Raw genomic sequence first — 20,784 nt, 5'->3', positions numbered from 1 at the left:
TCTCCAGCAAAGGTTGTAATATTGTGGCTACAGTGTTGCGGATGAGATGACGTATCTTAAATTGAGATACTCTCATCCCTGAATACTGTTTATAGAGGATAACTGTAGATTTGAAGGAAAGAAAATAACAATGAAATATACAAAATAGAGTAAGCGTTAGAGATAAAAAAATACTATAATAATATTATGAAAAATAAAATTTTAAAATATTTATTAGAAATAGCCTAAACGAGCACTCTATGCGGATTTGGCGGGCTAGCCGCATCTGCCCACCTTAAGTGCTTGTGGCTGGTGCGGACGCAGTGCAAGCAGCGGCGACCCACTTGCATGTTACTTTGATTAACTTTCGGTGGCCCAGAACAGAGGATAAGTGATTAAATTAAGGAGATGGGTATCAATCGAGCACGTGGGGTCAGAGTGGCTGCGCACGTGGGGTCAGCTGGTCTTCACGTCGACCGCAGCTCGTTGACAACAGGCGACTACCGTTTGACCAGATAATCAAAGACTGGCGACCTCTGGCTGAGAGCTGTCCCGTGCAGCGTGCCAGCCTGCTGGGCTCTGCCAAGTCACCCGCCTCGGTGGCGGCAGCTAATAAAGTCACTCTTGTATAGTATTACAGGTCTTCTAGCATAAAGGCCATCTGTTTAGACTTGTGAGAAAAATAAAAAAATGGGTCCGGGGATTGGCTGCACAACAATAAAAATATACAAATGGAATGCTCAATCCATCGATGGAATGCTCGATTTTCCAAGTTTGCTACTGAGTTGACCCTCCTGAATTTTTGAAATGGTTGATGTTGCAGGTGATCTCAATCTGATGGAAGCCGCCAATGGCGGTTATAGTCGGTGCCTGTTGGGAGAAGACATCTTCTCAAAGGCACCCATCATCATGTATAAATATATAACAATATCAATGAAAAAAAGAATGAATTGATTTTTAACTACACACTGTCTCATTCTATTTAAACAGGTTATCAGTCACGTTAATTCTCCAACAAGACTAATCGGCCCCACTATCGACGAGGATGGCCGAACACCACATCCGCAATAACAGCGCAGAAGAAGAAGCAAGGAAGGTAGGTAAGTCATGGCGATTGAAGCAATTTTACACGATGCTAATCCACCAACACAAAAAAAAGGTCCTCTGACACGACGGACAAACCCCACGTGCCTCCATACAAGTTTTCGTTGATCTTCACCAAGGGCGACACAACTCCATTGCCACAAACGGTGAGCACCATGGATCCTCACTCAAACAATCAGATAAAATATGGTTGAAACTGACTGGATGAGTTGCTTCCGTATAAGGGTTATTTCAACAATAATGATTTCTCATATGTGTTTATAAAGAAATCATTAACTGGATTTGGTATCATCTTAATGTATATAGATGATCTCAATATCATCGGAAATATACAAGAAACTTACAATCATCTTAAGATAAAATTTGAGATAAAATATTTGACTAAAATCAAATTTTACTTAGGTCTACAACTTAAACATATCCCCTACGGAATACTTGTATACTAATATGTTCCAATGATATCTTGCAAGAGTAAAGAATATCTTTAGATATCTCTAAGGTACAATTACTGCTTCCTCTAGCCTCCCGCCTTATTATCGACTACGGATATGCAGTCGTTTTACTAATAAAAATAATTAAAGAAATTAGAAGAAAAATTATCAGATAATCTCCTCCTCTTTTAGAACTCATATATATCAAATCATGGCATCACTCCTGACGTATCCATTCGGCGGTGCTCCCATGAAGCATCTATATCTACATATATTGAGTTTGTGTGTGATATTACTGTATCTAATGTTTATATTTTCGTTAAAACCAATGGGCATTTAACTAGTGTAACATTTATATTCCACTTAATTAAGCGTGTTTTCCTTTAACAAATTAGTCCCACTTTTCTTGGTAATTTTCCGTTCAGTCCGATTACCATAGGAAGTCCTTTTGCTCCTTAGAAGGAAATAGCTGCTGTCAGATAATGGTATTATGACCAATTGAACCTGCCAAAAATCCAGAAAATCTGGCCGATTTTCATGTTCAAATTTGCATATAGGTATGTTTGGAGTACTTGCTGCAAGGTGCAGTAAGTCTAGTGGCCAAACGAAATTTGCATCGAGGTATGTATGCACCTCATGTTTTCTTTTGTGCACCTTAGGTTGGTTTTGTACACTTGATGTAGTATATATAGAACATGTACACTTGCAAAAAAATGATTAAAATTAATATTCGTTGCATAGTTTCATGTAAATTTCTTTGCTATCTTGACATTAGAGGGAGAATCTATGTCAAATGTTTTCCGTAAAAAACAAAAAGGCACTGTTCAGAGCACATCATTCGATCAAATCATCATGTTTTATTGTTAACTCTGCTGATCTGATTAATCAATTGTCAATCACATAGCACTACAAAAAACTCGGTCATTAGTAGCAGTATACGTAGTATAGTATATCTATCAGTATAGCTGTTGTTGCCAGATATCATCCAAACTCCACAAATTGTCTACAGTTTCGCCCAATCCGAAGTCCGGCAACTCGGCGGAGTCCACGTCGTCGTGGCAGGCGCGAGCAAGAAGCTCCGACCAGCTCCCCTCGAACATATCACCGCTCGTCGCGCTCACGCTGCCGTATTGGCATTGCTCCGTAGACCAATCAGCCCCGGCGCTGGCCACGATCGGACTGTCGTTCGACATGAACTTCTCGGCAGGCGACGCCTCCGACGATGACGACCCCGTCACACACGACACCTCGGGCGACGCGCACGGTAGGGACGGCGCGTCGAGTGGTGGGCTCGCTGAGTGAGTGAAGGCGGCAGCGGCGGTGGCGGACTCGGCGTGGATCCTCTCGAGGAGTCGCGGCATCCAGAGGTGCCTCATGACGTCGTGGAACCGGCTGCTGCCGACGTCGCAGCCGAGCTGCTTGGCGTGCTTCTGCACCCTGGTCCGCCAGTAGTTCTTGACCTCGTTGTCCGTCCGCCCCGGCAGGTAGCCCGCGATCTTGGACCACCGGTTGCCCCAGCGGAAGTGGAGCTCGAGGATGAGCAGCTGTTCCCGCGCGGTGAAGTCTCCGCGGCGCACGCCCGGGCGGAGGTAGTTGAGCCACCGGAGGCGGCAGCTCTTGCCCGTTCGCCTCAGCGCCGCGGCGCGCGCCAGCTCGTTCCACCGGCCCTCGCCGTGCGCGGCGACGTAGCTCGCGAGGAGCGCGTCCTCCTCCGCCGTCCACGGCCCCCTCCGCAGCTCCGCCATCTCGATCGATCGACGCCGAAGCTAACTGAGGGAAGGGAAGCTTAGCTAGAGACTAGAGTGAGTGAGTGATCTCGAGTCGAGTTGAGCGTGTGAATGTGTGTCGATGGGGAGAGGGGCAGGGTGCCGGGGGTTTATATAGTGGCGGGAAGGCGCGTGGTGGCTTGGTGGGATGGTCAAATGGGAATATCAGCATGTGGCCGCAATAGCGACAGTTCAGTCACGCTTACCAAAAAAAAAAAAGTAGGCAGAGGTGCGCGTGTTGTTGGATTGCATCAGTCTCCGATGAGGCGTGTTAATTAATCAGATTAATTTGCATCGGCAGCGTGGCGACTGGCGAGGTTTGAACGTTGACCTGAGGGGCGACGAACGACGACGACCTTTCTCCGGCTCTGGAACTCACTCGGCTTTGTCCTCTTTCGCTTCTCCTTTCTCCATGCCAGTGCGGTCTTGTATATACTCATCTATCTGTGTGGTTTTGTCGTCGGGGTCAGAAGCTAGGTCAGGCACCCGGTTGATCAATTAGCTAGTGCCGCGGAATCGATTCTTCTTGTTATGGATCGATATCATGGGCTTTTCTTTTTTCCAACGTACGTAGTGCAGTTGATGCATTGATCCCTATTGATCCCTATCGACTTAAAATGAGTCAAATCTGTCCCCAGGGCACTAAAAGGCTGTGGCTTTATTTTAAGGATACCGTTATGTTCCATTTTGGCTATAGGATACTGCGAATTTGTAGTTTGTATGTACGACACTAGTGAAGGGATAAAAGACTATTATATCCTTATCTTCATCATACAAAATTTCCATGGAAAATCAAAAAAGAAAATCGCACGGATGGGGAACATAGCATTGCATCATTTGCAAAATTTCAGAGTGAATTATAATCTATATATGCATAGAGAAAATATTTTCAGTAGTGTGAAACTAAGGGTATAATGGTCTTTTGCCCTTCCTCTAGTGTCCTTCAGATAAACCACAAATCCGCAGTCTCCTACCGTCAAAATCAAACATAATAATATCTTAGAGACAAAGCCACACTCTCTTAGTGTTCTAGATACAATTTTGCCTTAAAATAATGTCGTATCTATATCTACTAAACCATATATCATCCCAAATCATTGTGTTTTCCTTTAAGGTGTATGTATCCGTACGTTGCATGTTACTATTTGGTACTCCTTGGTCACAAATAAGTGATTTATTGGGTTGTGTGCAGTTAAACAATAATTTAAATCTTGATCATCAATACATTTTAACATATTGAGATTATATTTTGGAAATGATATGTGTACATTTGTCTTTAAAAGTAGTTCAGTAATACTATAATTTTCATGCACACTACAAATATATTACCTTCGAGTGGGCATCACCTTCGATTCAGTAAAGTATGCTTCCAAGTCTTCAGGAATTCAGTGAGCATCACCTTCGATTCACATTCCCATGAGTCGACCCCAACGTTCGGTATGACGCCACAAAACCCCAGTCGCTGGTGGATCTGCGCGTGGGCGAGCAGCCGGCTCCTCTTCGTCTACATGTGACGGATCTGCGCGTGGTAATATGAAGACACTGCATCTTCAATCCCTGCTAACCTCAAGCGAGTCCACTACCGAAACCTGACACTTCGGTCTCGTCGCAGCCTTCCTTTGCATGTCTGTCAGCTGCCCTCGTCTATGCCATTCAATTCTGAGATCGATGGTTTGGAGGCCTAGCAGTGTGTTCATCGTGGTTTCTTCTGAATGTGGTGTAACTTGTGTGGTTTATCGTGCCGCTACTTCTATTATTCTCTCTCAAATTTCGTGTGATGATGATCCTCTGCAGTGTTTGGTGGCAATGGCACATCTGTCCTATTGGCATGCTCGTGGTGTAGACATTTGTGTTGTTGACAGCGCGTCTGTGGTGGCACGTTCGTGTTTGGCCCCATGCGACCTTGGTGGGTGAAGGAGCATTGGGCAAAACCCTATTCGACTGTTTGTTGATGCCGGCGCTAGTGACACCCTTGAGCGTCGTTCCCTCCTTAGAGGCAATGATGTGGTGTCCCCTTATACATCGGGAGGCTCTCTGGGTGAAAACCCTTTTCTGTTTTTTGGAATAGGCGACTGCGACCTCTTTGATATCGTTCCTTCTTTGGAGGCGTCGCCTTCTCCAGCGTCCGCGGGTGGTAGTTGGCTTTTCTTTGACTTTCATCTGCTCTGCGGCATTGTGGACCATCTCCAGCTTAGTTTAGCTATATAATAGGTTAGGGGGTTTGGGTCATTGTTGCAGTGCTTAGATCTAATTTAGTTAGGTAGTTTGACTGTTATATTATGGTTTTAGCTCGGTTTTCTCTTAATTAACCGTACACCCTAGCCCATCGGACTCTTCATCTTTTTAATACAGTAGGCAGTTCTCCTGCCGGTTCAGTTAAGAAAAACATTGCCATGAGGGAATATATACTATGGGAATTTCAGGCCACGACTCCACAAAGAAATATATGTGCATTTTTTTAGAAAATGGTGCTATGCGGCACATGAAATTTCCAAAGTTCTAACTCACTTTTAGGGTGTGTTAGGTGGAAGAAATTTAATACGATCTTAATAAAATTTATTTGTTCCAAACATGCCTATAAGATTCATTTCTTACGATTACAGTTGTGCTAGGATGGCGACTAACTTGCTTCCCTTCATTGTTAAAAAATTGGTAGTTGGCATGCAACGTACCCACATTTAAAATACTTTTGAAGCAAATTTGACCTACAAAATCTTGACTTCTAAACAATCTTTAAGTAACCTTTGCAGCTTCAGCTCAAATTTGAACAGTATTTCCAACTTTCAGCAGAAACAACTTGAAACAATAATACATGATGTTCAATTCAAATTCATGCAAAACAACATCCCAACTTCTGACTATATATTAGGAAAAAATTATTAGGCAAATTCGACCTTTAACCCCAAGAAAAGGGTGAGTTGCCGGTGCAAGGAGCTTACAACGCCCATGGCGCAAGGCACCGATCATGGTGGCTTGCAAGCAAGACATGACTCAATCGTTGGTGTACAATGAGGGGGGGGGGGGGGGGGGTAGTACGTTGAAGTTAAGCAGGATGTATATCGTGGCCATGTCTGCAGTGCCAATTCTAGTTTGGTGCTAAAACACCAACCATTTCTTAAATTAAAAAGTTCTTAAAACTTTGTACAAACCAGCATCAATATCATACATATTATTCAACCATATGAAATTGACTTGCGGCATGCGGCCATACCATTTGTCTTTGGTTACATATATCTACTATCCTTCGTGTACTACCCTTAGTGTTGAATATCCCTTCGTAGCTAGGAATTAGAAACAAAACGTGCTTCACTTGGTCCAAATTTTCTTTTGAACTCCCCTAACATTAACATGATTAATGCAAGCCTCAACCCCAGCACTTTAACCGAAAGTTATATAAGTGCTTTTTGCGGCTGCACTGGTTCATGCATCTAGTTTTGCCAAGCTAGTTTGATTAATCATTTGCATGGTCAAAAAAAGAGTGAAGAAGAATTCTAAATTAAAGTAGGCAGAAGACGAAACACAGATGGGATACATCAGAAGATGGAACTGTCACATCAATCATTCTGTCACGCTCCACTAAAAAACCAGTACTATGATAATTCTCCTACTGATGCCGCGTGGCCGTAAGTCCGTAACGATATATGCAAGCTCGTACTGGAGTTCAGGCGTTATTCTGAGTATTCTCCATCTGATTGGAAAAGGAAGGGTTCAGATTTGATGTTATGGTAACGTACTAAAGTACCCACGGTTGGCACTTGGCACAGGGCACGATCATTTGCTTTTTGATAGGAATGCCCGCAACATTGTTGAACCGTATGTATTCTGAACTGAGTAGTAATATAGTAAATCCAGTTCATAAAGAATTTGTACAAGATTCCTTCGAATTAATCACCTTAATTTGGTGCTCATATGGTCAGTTTGTTATTAGTGTACATGTTGCATTGTGCTTAGGAATTGAATCTAGTTGGTTACAGGCACCTTTAGTATAATTTTTTGTAAAATTTTGCTATTATATATAGATCCCAAAAATATGTTTCTAAATAACTCTCATTTTCAAACCTAACAAACAGATAAGTGTTTTTAAAAAGGCACCACAATACTAGTCATAACCAAGAGGCAGATTATCAGTGAGACTCGTTGAACCTTTTTCGAAAATAATAAGTGAAAGTTGAGCGCTATATGATGGGCGTTTAATACTCTTTCAAAAAAAGTTGGTGAAGGCAATTTTGCTACCTTCTTTTTACTTGCCAATTTGAATATTCATAAAAGACAGTTTGTTCATTAAAACCCTTGAATAAATTTCAGTTGAAATATTCCTTTCAAGAGAGAAAACAATCACAGCTTGCTTAATGGGGCACTTGAAATTAGTGTAGTGTACGTTGCGCACACATGCATATCAGCTACCGAAGTCTAGCTACCCAGTGGTGGATCTAAGATTTTTAACTTAGATGTATATATCTATCGCCCTCGTATCTGTGTGCATAGCCACACTCACCCTACCTAGCTCGAGCCCGTGCTGCCTCCGTCGCTGCCCTCCAGGCTTTAGCCTGCACCCACGCCATGCCCCGCCACCACGATGCCTGCCTCATTCGCGTCCACACTGTCGTCACCCTCCATCTTAGGAACACGGTCATCACGCAATCACACATATGATCTCAGCCTCTCAGGAATCGATGCACTCATGCATGTAGTCGTCACTCGTGTCTCTAGGGCGCCTGAGCCACTATGCGTGGCCACGTGCGTAGTGGGTCATGAGCCATGGCTGTGTCAATGCCAGTTAGATCATGGTGATATGGGTTTGAGCCGTTGTGAACTGCGGTCACCAAGCACACATACAAAACATGATATAGCTAAGTGTCTGTGCGCTGCAACAAAAACACCTACATCTATATTCAACAAACCCTATTAGCAAGAGAAGGTAGTATCAACACGCTTAGCTAATCTATAAAATGGATGTTAAACTACAACATTAAAGCCTAGATCCATACGTTAGCTCGCAATTGTAGCAAGAACAGAAAAAATTAGATTACTCGCAATTGCCTCGGCACTGGCATTGCCCTCACCTGCATCGTGCCCCGCCAGGCCCGCCTCTGCCCTGTTGACGCCCGCACCGCCACCGTACCCTGCCAGCACCAGGCCCGCCTCTGCCCTACTAGCACCCTCACCACCCCCAAGCTTGCCTCCGCCCAGCTTGCACCACCGCTAGGGCTGTCAACAAGTCGAGCTCGAGCAAGCTTGCCCTGTCAAGCTTGAGCTCGATAAAATATCGAGTCGAGCTCAAACGAGCCTACGATGGTGGCTTAGCTTAGGGACGGGCTCCAGCTCAACTTGAGTCAAGCTTAAGTAGGCTCGATTTTGGCTCACCTAAGCTCAATAACGAAAGAAACCTCAAGTAGTCTTGTCATTTTGGTTGGTTATTATGACGTTGTCATCTAGATAGGTTTGAGAACGATCGCTCCATTCTAGTCCTTGTAATGTCTTGTTAGGTCTTAGAGATACATAAGAAAAGTGAAGACCGTATAGACTTAGTAAGATGATAAACACAAATAAAAATCACAATACTCATTAACTCGAGCTGTGAGGCTCGAGAGCCTTGGCCTAGGATTCAGATTGGCTCGATTTTTTGAGATCAAGTCAAGCTTGAATCAAGCATAGAACGAGTCAAACTCAAGTAGCTCGTGAGCTTAGAGCTTATTGCCCTAACCGTGGTCCTCCATATTATTGCTTCTAGGTTTCGATGATTTATGGAGAACTGAAATGTTCTACTGGACTCGTGCGTGTGCCATACTACCATGTGCGTCGAGTGGGCGTGAGGAGTCGGCATGGCCGCATGGACCGTGGGCTAGTGGGGTGGGGTGTGACTGTGGGCAACTGGGCTGCATCTGACCACGAAGGCTTAGCTAGTTAGCTGAATACATGATACATACCTAATACTCTATATATAGAAATATTTTTATAAATTTTTTGGATGTATATATGTACACTCAAGAACCTTCTTGTGTCCGCCCATGTAGCTACCCGATTGACGACCCCTTTGACAAATCTCGTTGTGCATTTTATTTGCTAGCAGCTAGCAAGTTCGATTTGGTTGAAGTGAGGAAAAGAAGTTAAACTGCTGATGTAAAGTATCACGTTTGGAGAGAAATATATGAAAAAAAGAACAGATTTGTAGCTCATACGGCCCAGCCTTTTTCAACGCGTAAGAAATCTCGCCTACCTCTATTATGCTCGTGTCGTCGATCCGTAACTGTCGATGACATGAAACTAAAGGTAGATCTTCCAAGATGCTAGCAAGTTAATAGGAGCTAGCTAGCTAACTAGATAGATAAAGCTTGTAACTTGTTTAATTAACTTTCTACCAGCATCTTGGAAAGATACGACGACTTGTGTTGATTTAGCAGTGTATGGCTGTCTAGGTTTAGGTTTAGTAGTGTAATTAACTAACTAGATCGGTATTAGCTGTTGTATGTGCAAACTCAGCTAATTAACAACTCCACATGCATGTTTTATATGTTGGTGTTTGAATCCTGCTTGATTTGGGCACATGATTTTACTTTATATATAATTTAACCAAAAATATTAAGTACGAATGGGACACATGCACGCACACAACATTCACGTCCATACACATGTTTAGATAAGATTGGAGGTATATAATGTCATGTAACACGGGTATGTACTTTGATCACTGAATACATTCACGTGTGTATGTACTATTTCTCTTAGAATTTAATTATAAGAAAATACGATCACATGTACCGAGTCCTAGGTAGGCAGATTTCATTATAACACTACTTAAAAAAACCCTATTCACTACCGGCCCATAAAGAGGTTTAACTGCTAGTTTTGGAGTCGATAGTGGACAACGAACAGTGATAGCTCTCGATTATCACTGTCGGTCCGGGAGCTGGCAGAGAAGGGGTTATCACTGTCGGCTGAAGGCTTCAGTCGGCAGTGATAGTCGGGTGCCGAATTGATCTTTTTGGGACTAGAAAAATTTTAAAAAAAAATTATTTGCACCCAAGAAACCGCATGCCCGCGTCGTTGCAAGTTACAAGTCACGCAATTTTTTGCGCGAAATACGCACGCATGCGATTCGTGGCACTCAAACTCGGAACCTCTCAGCTCGCACGATACTTCCTTACCATCCCAGCACAGAAGTACTAGTGATACCAATAGCATATGCAATCCTTTTGATATCTTATGTCTGAAACTTTAAACGATTATTTGGATATCTAAATGGCATCAAATGAAAAAGTTTTTAACTACAAAGTTATAGATCTCATCGAGTGCTACAATTTTGATATAAAGTTTGTCTCTATCCGACTTCGTATGAAAAATTATAATTTTTTTTAAAATAAACTATCATCCACTATCACTACTGGCTCTAACCACGAGCCGACAGTGATAGATTTTCACTGCTGGTTCTTTTCAACTTTTAGTACTAGTCCATGATACGAACCAACAGTGATATTCTATTACTACGCTCGTAAAAAATCAGTAGTGGTAGGTCCATATATAACCTTATTTCTATAGTAGTGTAAATATTTTAACCAATTGAATTATGCTCGGATCACATTTAACCAAAAATATTATTGTTAAGTTAAACCGGTCATGCCGGTGTGGTGCTTGACTGCTTAACCACGGTGGTATAAAAAAATATTACTTTTATTGCATACACATCACTAGCAGTAGCAGTACTAAGCGTCTACGGTGAGCGTGGCAAAGATGTGCACGTACCTACGGCGTAGCCGATCCGTTGCGTCGTTACCTAAACCTTCAGCTGGAACAGGCATGCTTTGTATGCAATATTTTTATTTTTGAAATACATTTATTATTTATTAACATTATAAAATTAGATCCGTTTGCAAATTTCACACTTATAGACCCATTCCCGACCAGGGGGCGACAAGGTAAAAATCGTCCTTAGCTTTCATTGGACGATTTTACAAAAATCGTAAAAATATTACATTCATTTACTCAGACCTTCAAAACACCTTTCAAACAGTCAAAGAAAATTCTGAAACAAAATAGTATTGTAGTGTATGCTATATTCAAGTTCTCAACAAAATTTCATCTCAAATAATGAATTGTACAATAGAAGAAAAAAGTCAAATTTCAGGGAAACAAAAACTTTTCTTTTTTTGCTTCTCGTTGTACAAGCCATTATATTGGCTGATATTTTGTGGAGAACATGAAAATAGCATCCTCTACACTACAAAATTTTTAATAATTTTTTGTGACTATTTGAATGGTGCTTTGAAGGTTGAGAGCAAAGAACGTAGCATTTTTGTGATTTTTGCAAATGTTGCCCAACAAAGGGGTCATTTTTGAAAAATCATCCAAACGTTCGGATCATTGTCTTGTCACCAATTAGTTGGGCGATAAAGTTATATTTATATAGAATTTTCAAAGAAAAGCCTAATTTCTAGTATTAACAAAAAATATATTTTAGAAAAGATTCCATATCTTCTAACCCTAAAAATTCCCAAATATGTACCTCTGTTGATATGTAGCAATCAGTGCCATATTGTAACAAGAACAGCCTATTAGATTGGGAGGGGAAGCAACTAGATTGGGATTCAGAGAAAAGTTTGGGGTTCAGGGTTTCATACAGTGTTCTGTTCATCACCTCTCCCTCTCAGTCTCTTGCCTTTTAATCAACTCACACACACCTACACATCGACGAGCCATTCCGTTGGGTTGCATGGTCTGTTGGCCTGTCTCAGTCGAAGCCCACATCATGGTTCACTCCCCGCTGGGGCCCATGGTAGAAGTCCTCCTTGACACTGGTGGCCCACTTGCTTTGACATGCCTTCCCTCTTCACGGGCGGCTTGTTCCCAAACCGATGCATCAGGGAAATGTGCCTTCAGAGTCTCCAAATCTTCCCAGGTGGCGAGTGAATCTGGCAAGCCCAACCAGTGAATGCGCACCTGCACCACCGTGCCTGCTCCCTTCTTGTATAAGTGCCACTCCAGCACCTTCTCTGGTACTTGTGTATCCTCACCATTTGCGGGAATCACCAGAATGGAACCCGCTGACGTCTCAAATGGATGGAGCGCCTTCTTTAGTAGCGAAACATGAACCACCAGGTGCACCAAACAATCCTTTGACATCTACAATTTGTAAGCCACGACTCCAATTCGTTGCAGCACCTGAAATGGACCAAAGTAACGAAAAGCAAGCTTATGATTAGTGCGACGAGCTACTAAAGTTTGCACATAAGGCTGGATCTTCAGATACACCCAATCGCCAACATCAAATTAACGCTCAGATCGATTACGGTCCGCTTGAGTTTTCATCCTCTGTTGCGCTCGGATCAAATGATGATTCACAAATGCAGTCACGAGCTCTCTTTCCTTCATCCAGCTAGTCAAATCCAGAACAGAGCATACAGAAGTGTCAACAGTGCTAAAGTGACGCAGTGGATACCCATACATGACCTCAAATAGAGTCCTTCCTAGAGCCGAATGGTAATATGTGTTATACCAGAACTCAACGAGGGCCAACCAGTAGCTTAATTTGTGTGGACAAGCGTGCACGAAACAACATAGATATGTCTCAAGACATTGGTTTACCCGCTCGGTTTGCCCATCCATTTCTAGGTGATATGCTAAGCTCATCCACAATTGAGTGCATGCCATCTGAAACAGCTCGTTCCACAGTGCACTAGTGAAGATTCAGTTGCGTGGTTCATACATGCTTGGGCAACAGTAAGAGCCATGAAGGGATGCAACAATGGAAGAATTTGATATTTGGAGAACTTATCAACAACGACTGAGATGCAGTTGGCATGGTTGGAAAGGGGTGAACATTCGATGAAGTCCAAGCTCACCTTCTACCAAGCGTGTTCTGGTATGTGAAGAGGGTAGAGAAGCCTAGGTACTTCACGCACTCTGTATTGGCTTGCTTGCAAGTGTCACGGTTGTCAACGAATTGCTTCACTGTGCCTTTCATGTTAGGCCACACAAACAAATGTTTAACTCATTGATAGGCAGCTTCAATCCCCGAATGACAGCCCACGACACTGGTATGGAGAGCCTTCAATAATTCCTGCTGCACTTGGGAGTTTTGCCCCACCCAGACGCGTCCTTTGTAGCGCATCACTCCAGTTTAGAGCTGGAACAGTTCAATGCCTACCGGCTTCTCAGCTAGGTGAGTGAGCAAGTCCTTGGTGGAAGGGTCTGTGAGGTAGCCTGCCTGCACTAGTTCGAGCCAAGTAGGCACACATGATGACATGGTAAGCACTTCATGGCCTTCCTCACACCGACAACGAGATAAGGCATCGATGCCATGGTTCTCCACACCTTTCTTGTAAACCTATAGGACCAAGATTGACAACTAGGAGAGGGGATGAATAGGCTCATCAAAAAATTTCTTTCGAAACTGATGCTCTTCTCCTATTTGATCTCCAACGCATATCAAAACCTCAATGAAAGCAAAAACACTAGAGAGACTATTTAAGAAGTGAAGTTCTTAGGCAACATGACTCCATGGATGGTATATGATCCATAGGTTACATTCAAGACCATTTCATGTGTCTTTGTGCGCAAAAGCTTGCACCTTTGAATCAATATGAGCTACCTAGAGAAGAAAACCCCCCAAGTTAATGGAATAGAGGCAAGAGAATTCAATACCCATTATACACATAAGTGTGCGAATTTTATGCCACCAACAATAAGGAGAATGATTTCACAAGGAGCAGAAATTTCAGCTCAAAACCAAAACAAAAATCATATCCAAACGAAAAAACTTTCAACAAAGCACAAAGCTAATAGAAGTAAACTAGAAGGAAATGAACTCGAACACGGAAAAAAACTTGCACTTCATTTGAACAAGAGGTCAACCCTATTTTAAACAGATTATAAAGAATTTTCTCTCATAAAAACTCTAACCTATTACAAAGCTAAACCTATCATCTCCTCTCCTCTAAAACCCTAGCTCTCAAGCATAAGTGGTTGGCTCATCCTCTCCTAACAGCCATACCCCTCTATTTATAGGCCTTGAAAGCTTCCTTAGATGTCAAGTTTTCTTGTTCCTAAAATACCTCTCGCTTAAAATGGCCTCCTACCTACTATAGGGGTATTTTGGTCCATATTTTTCTCCATCCATCGAATGGCCATGACACCTTCACGACTTAGCTTTGTCTTGACACTAGCTTCATGATGATGCCTTGTGAACTTCACCTTCCATGGTTTTGAGGCCAAATCGCAAAACCGTCTCGCACGCTTCTCAAAGCGTGACTCACAGCTACTTTCTTTGATCTCAAGCAAACATTATAATGTTGACATGTGTACTCTGTCTTGTGATCTTGACCGCAGGTAAGTCTCTCTCGTTCCCAATCCCTTGGGTCACATTGTCACTTGGACCACATCCACTTTGTTTGACTTTGTCAACACCTCGTCTTCATCATTCCTTCCATGCTTTGCTTGGCCTCTATGTGCACAGACAGTATCACCTTTGACTCCGCCCAATCTCCTTGTTCATTCGGCAGCAAGCACCCCAGTTGGCCCCAATCATCCAACCATCGACTACCAAGCCGCATCTATTACCTACATAACATGAGACAAGCAAACATGCATCTCCAAATCCATATAACTTCATCACAAGTTAGTCCAAATTAAATCTCTTTTGAAAAAGACAACTCAAAGAAAAACATGAACACCGAATAGTCTGGTGCTCACAGCAGTACAAGCACCAGACTCATCTGGACTCTGGACACCCTCTGGAAAAAGCTATGGTGTTCACTAGGCTCAACACCGGACCATTCGGTCAGTAGACCACCACCAGACCATGATTTTGAACTACTCTATTAAACAGTCTGGTGAAGCCTCCAGTGCTCAGACAGTCCGGTGTGTACAACACCAGTCAAGCCATTTTGTAGTATCTCTGTTAAATGGTCCGGTGAAGCCTCCGGTGCTTACATAGCTCAATCACCAGATTGTTCAGTGTGTACTTCAAATTTTTCTTTTGCATTAAAATGTTCTGGCATGAAACCTGATTAACACCAGACCATACGATGAGGTCAAAGACCTAGACACCGGATTATCCGGTGAGTTCAATTTTTCTGAACTCAGAGATAAAAACACTAACTCCATATTCTCTCCAACTTTGGTTAGTTATAATTATAATTGCAACACATATACATGCTTATGCAAACCAAAAAATAATAAAACCAAAAGAAACACCTTATCAATCACTCATCACATATAAATCATGGCTCATTTCAACTTGGTTTCTCAATCTCCCTCTTAATGAGTGCATTGACAATATTACAAAGAGCAAATAATGGTTTGAAGAAAGCACAAGAGATTCATCCAAGTGACTAAAAACTTGAGAAAGAGCAAAGCATGTCACTTGGCATAAGAAGGATTGCAAAAGCCCGAAAAGAGAAGAAAGGCAAGCTAAAAACCTCAAAGTTTCATATGCATATGCTACATGCTCTCTCTTGATGAATGCACAATTTTCATTATGGATTTTATCCACCTTTCATTATGCAAGATTCTTCTTTGTGGATTAATGCATATTTTCTCCCCCTTTGTTAATGCAAATATTAGGTACTAAATTTCTCCTCCTTTGGGATAAAACATTATGCAATGCAAAAGATGTGCAAATGAAATGCAAGCCTATAAAGATTCACATATAGATCACATAGTACTTGTAAGGATAAGAGATGTCAAAGCACTTTGAGGAGTAAGCAATATAACTCAAAGGCGCACAAAGTCTCAAAATCATTCCATGTCACAAGCACCGGAGTGAAGCAAGTTTTGATCATGTTGTTCAATTGTTCAAAAGGTGTCACCACAAGAGTATCCATAGTTTCATAATCAGTGCAAAGATTAGAGAAACTAGTGCTATGTCAAGTTCAAACTAGGTAACCAAGTTCAACCCGACGGGCTATATAAACACTCACATATTAATCCAAGACTTAGTTTAACAAAATGACAAAGAGCATTCCTAGAATATTTAAAAGCACAAGTTAGCTTTATCACTTGATCATTTAACTATCCTCAAGTGAATTTAAACAACCATGAGTTCATTTCTTTGGCTAACCACATGAAACATTAAGCCATCGTATTGGATTCAATTGTAGCTTAAAACTTGCTCATTCATTTAATTTAGGATTCAAGATATGCAATTTTCACAAGGTCAAAACAAGTTATGCCTTTGCGACACAAAAGAGCACATGCTCTCCCAAGGTTTAATCATGGGATAAACATTTACATAGATAAAAGTCAAAGACTCCTGATCCACTAAACTGAACAAAAGGACTTAGCACAAGCTTTTCACAAAACTAGCCCTAATTTAAGCATTGATCAAGCTAAAACAAATACTCAAGGGTTAGTGATTAGGTTCATATAACAAGTTTTGTGCTTAGAAAATTCAAGCTTGCTCAATAGATTTTATGCAAAAAGAGATTAAGCTTGTACAAATTATTATACATCCACTCAACTTAGCACAAATTCACTACTAGTACAAGAAAATACAATGAACATATAAGTGAAGCTCAATTATTATGATTATCTTACAAAATGCTATACGATGCTAATGCAATAAAAGTAAGATAGAGTATGTAATATGGCAACTCATCCTCATATAATGTCATAGGGATGGCACACTCCAAGCTCTCCCCTCGAATAGGCAAATCTTGTTGCATCGAGAGGTTTGGTGGATATATCAGCTAGCTAGCTGGAGGCGACAACCATCTGGCCATGCTAACAAGGAGCACAAACAAGGTTCTTCCCAAACTTGAACTTGGACAGTCATTGGATCAAGTACTTTAGTTTTTCACTCTTCCTTTACCATACTTTAGTTTTTCACTCTTCCTTTCCGATCATCCCCAAAAGTGATTTATTCATGTCTCTTCGTTAGGGTGAGGCTGAAGAACCATGATGAATCTCCGATCATGTGGCGTGAACAACCGGAGTCGATGAGCAACTTATTCTCCAGGCCTCTGCCTATCACCTACATATGAGAAAAATAATAGGTGGATGACTTAGTACTGGGGTTAGTCATAAACTTATTGGGAATCCAGTACTGAATCATCCGCCCCGAAGTAGTAAAAATAGGTGGATGTAATCAATACTAGCATGTTGGGAGCGAGAACCACGAGGAGGAAAGTGTGGTCCGTCTAAGTGTTGTAACTCAAAGCCTCTTATACGTGGACTAAAACCATATGAGTCATGGTACAATTCACACCGGAAAACATTTCTAGGGAGAGACTAAAAAGCATCTGAACCTCATGGGAGTGAGCGAGAAAAAGGCTCATGTACACCAATAAAGGGGCGGTACTTGTCACGGGTGCTCTATTCCCACTCACGCTTCTCATCTCTCCTACGGAGAAAGCAAAACACAATAATGTGACCCACTCTCTGGCAGTAGGTGCAGTGGTAGCGTCTCTTGGGAACTCAACTACTAGTCACTCTAGGTTCTCTCACAGATGCCCTCATCTTAGGTTGTGGAGCTCTCTTTGGTTGCTGTGTGGGTTTCTTCTTTGTAAGTTGTGGTATAGGCTTGTTCTTTTCTAGCATGGATTGTGAGGCATTGATTTTGGCTTTCTCCAACTCTAGGGTAGTGGGTAAGGTGAAAACAGTCTTGCCAGAATTTGTGTAAGTAACTCTCTCAAAGTCCAAACCCAAAGCTAATCTAGTCTTATCAGCACACATCTTGGTCTTTACCAAGATTAAATCTATTTTTCCTTTACCTTCTGACCACTTCACCACAAGATAAAGGAGATACTCATTCTCAGTCATGAGCTTTTCAACTTGCCCTTTAACCCAACTGAGCTTATCCTTAAGGATAATGCAGGTGGGACATTTTGTCTACACATCCGCAGAACTCTCAGCACTCTCCAATCTAGACTCTAGCTCCTTTATGTGCTTGTCTTTCACATCAGCATCCTTTGAGAGCAAAGGGCAATTCTTGTAAGTGACTAAGAGAGTAGGTCTAGACTCCTTCTCAAGGAGCTTTTTCTTAGCAGTCTCAAGCCGACTGACAACTTGAGCGTATATATTCTAAAGCTCGGTAAGTTTAGCCATAACCACCAAACAACTCTCACACTCCTCATCTTTTGGCCTAGACCTAAGCAATATAAGCTTAGTAGAAACAGACTCATACTTAGCCCTAAGCTCCTCCAACTCACGCACAACTTTCTTAAGTAACATATCTTGGATAATGAGAGCACATTCAAGGTATCAACTTAGATACAAAGCTAGTTGTAGGAAGGTAATACATCATAGAGATCAACCTAGGGGACACTATCATTGTTGTCATCTACCATGAAGCAAAATTTGGTGAAGTTTGTGTTCTTCTTCTTGTTGTTCTTCACCAGTAGCTCCTCCTCCAAGCTCTCCTCCTCGTTAGAAGAGGTGTCGATGTCACTAAGAGCTGCCATTAATGCCCTAGAAGCCACCTTGGTCACCTTCTTGGCTATCTTGTCGCGGTTCTTCTTGAAGAAGGGCTTCTTGTTCTTCTTCTTGTGCTTGTCGTGGTCTTCCCTCTTCTTGAGATTCGGACAGTCTGCCTTGAAGTGAGTGGTATCACCACACTCGAAGCAGGCACAAGAACCACCCTTCTTCCAGTCTCGGCGATTGTTGTAGAAGCGAGTGAAGTTCTTCACAATAAGCGCAAGATCCTTATCATCTAGTGTGTCTACCTGCTACTCTATGATAGAAACCAAGGAAGACAAAGCAAATCCACTCGGTGAAGTGTTAGCACAAGAAAAGTTAGCTCCAGCCTGATTTCCACCAATTGATTTGGAGACCAATGCCATGTTCTGAGACAGGAGGTTTTCGAGACCTATCCGAGCTGCTTTGGCTATCTTGGTGGATTAAGCTTGCTGAAGAGTTCATTATAAGTCAATGTGTCATAACTTCGTGGCTCTTCAATGCTTAAAATCTTCACTTACCATATGCTATGATCAAGATCATAAAGAAGCTTGATCACCATCTCATAATTAGTGTAGGGCAAAACACCAGTGGATCAAGGTTGCTAATAATTCCATCAAAACTAGCAAACATAGCATCCAAAGATTCATCGGGTCCTTGCACAAATATTTGATATTCTTAGTTGTATGTGCTTTAGCATCTAGCCTTAATCTGATTAGTGCCTTCATGAAAGACACTCAGAGTAGACTAGATCTCCTGGACAGTACGGAGGTGCTAGACCCTATCAAACTCATTTCGACTCAGGCTTATGAACAAAATATTTCTGGCCTTGTTGTTGGCCTTATACTATTCGATTTGAACCTGAGTCTGGACAAGCAGCAGGGATCTCATAGTTGGAATCAATTATTTCCCAAATTGCACTTCCTTGGCTTAGAAGCCTCTATGCACACCTTCCAGTATGAAAAATCACGGCCATCAAACAACGAAATCGTTCTCTCCATTGTCACCTACAGATCACAAAGCCAGTTAAGGTTAAGAGGTGATCAAACTAGCTCTGATACCAATTATAGGACAGAGATTGACGACTAGGGGGTGAATAGGCGTCATAACAAATTTCTTTCAAAACTGATAACTTTCTTCTATTTGATCACCCAACGCACCTCAAAACCTCAACGGAAGAAAACACTAGAGAGACTATTTAAAAATGGAAGTTTCGAGGCAACATGACTCCATAAATGATATATGACCTATATGTTCATTTCATGTGTCTTTGTGCATAGTAGCTTGTAACTTTGAATCAATAGGAGCTACCTAGAGAAGAAAACCCCCCAAGTTGATAGAATAGAGGCAAGGGAATTCAATACTCACTTGTACATATAAGTATGCGAATTTTATGCCTCTAACAACAAGGAGAATGACTTCACAAGGAGCAGAAATTTTAGCCCAAAAACGAAAATGAAAATGGTATCTAAAAGGAAAAACTTGCAACAAACCACAGAGCCAATAGAAGAAAACTACAAGGAGATGAACTCGAACACAGAAAAAAAGTTGCACTTTATTTGAATAAGAGGTCAGCACTATTTTAGGAAGATTACAAAGAATTATCCTCCCACAAAAGCTCTAACCTATTACAAAGGCTAAGCCTATCATTTTCTCTCCTCTAAATCTCTAGCTCTCAAGCATAAGTGGCTGGCTCACACTCTCCCAATAGCCATACCCATATAGTTATAGGCCTTAGGACCTTTCTTTAATGCCAAGTTTTCTTATTCCCAAAATATCCCTCACTTACAATGGCCTCCTACCTACCATATGGGCATATTGGTCCATATTTTGTGAGAAAATAAGTTAAAATATGCCTTGGTTTATATGTGATGAGTGATTGACAAGGTTGTCGATTTAGTTTGTTGAGTTTTGGATTGCTTGATCTTGGTCTGAGCATTTTGATTATGGACTAACTAGAGTTGGAGTTGGAGAAATGCGTTTGCTTGTCTCATGGTGTGTAGGTGATGGATGCAACTTGGCGGTCGACGGCGGGTGATCAGGGCTAAGCTGGTGCTTTGTGGCGAACGATCAAGAAGGCTGGACGGAGTCAAGGATGATCCTACTTGTACACGTGG

The 20,784-nt window shown here is 41.9% G+C and overlaps 1 protein-coding gene across 1 annotated transcript; it reads right to left on the bottom strand.

Moving 5' to 3' along the window:
- Nucleotides 1–2,217: 2,217 nt before the first annotated feature.
- On the bottom strand, nucleotides 2,218–3,351 carry LOC133910762 (transcription factor MYB2-like). The gene has a single exon (XM_062353043.1). The coding sequence runs from the start codon at nucleotides 3,257–3,259 to the stop codon at nucleotides 2,471–2,473; it is 789 nt and encodes a 262-aa protein (XP_062209027.1). The 5' UTR covers nucleotides 3,260–3,351; the 3' UTR covers nucleotides 2,218–2,470.
- Between the last annotated feature and the right edge of the window lie 17,433 nt (nucleotides 3,352–20,784).

This window comes from Phragmites australis, chromosome 1, assembly GCF_958298935.1.
Source record: "Phragmites australis chromosome 1, lpPhrAust1.1, whole genome shotgun sequence".
In the NCBI taxonomy this organism is placed as follows: domain Eukaryota; kingdom Viridiplantae; phylum Streptophyta; class Magnoliopsida; order Poales; family Poaceae; genus Phragmites; species Phragmites australis.
This window is presented reverse-complemented; position numbering and strand designations above follow the sequence as displayed.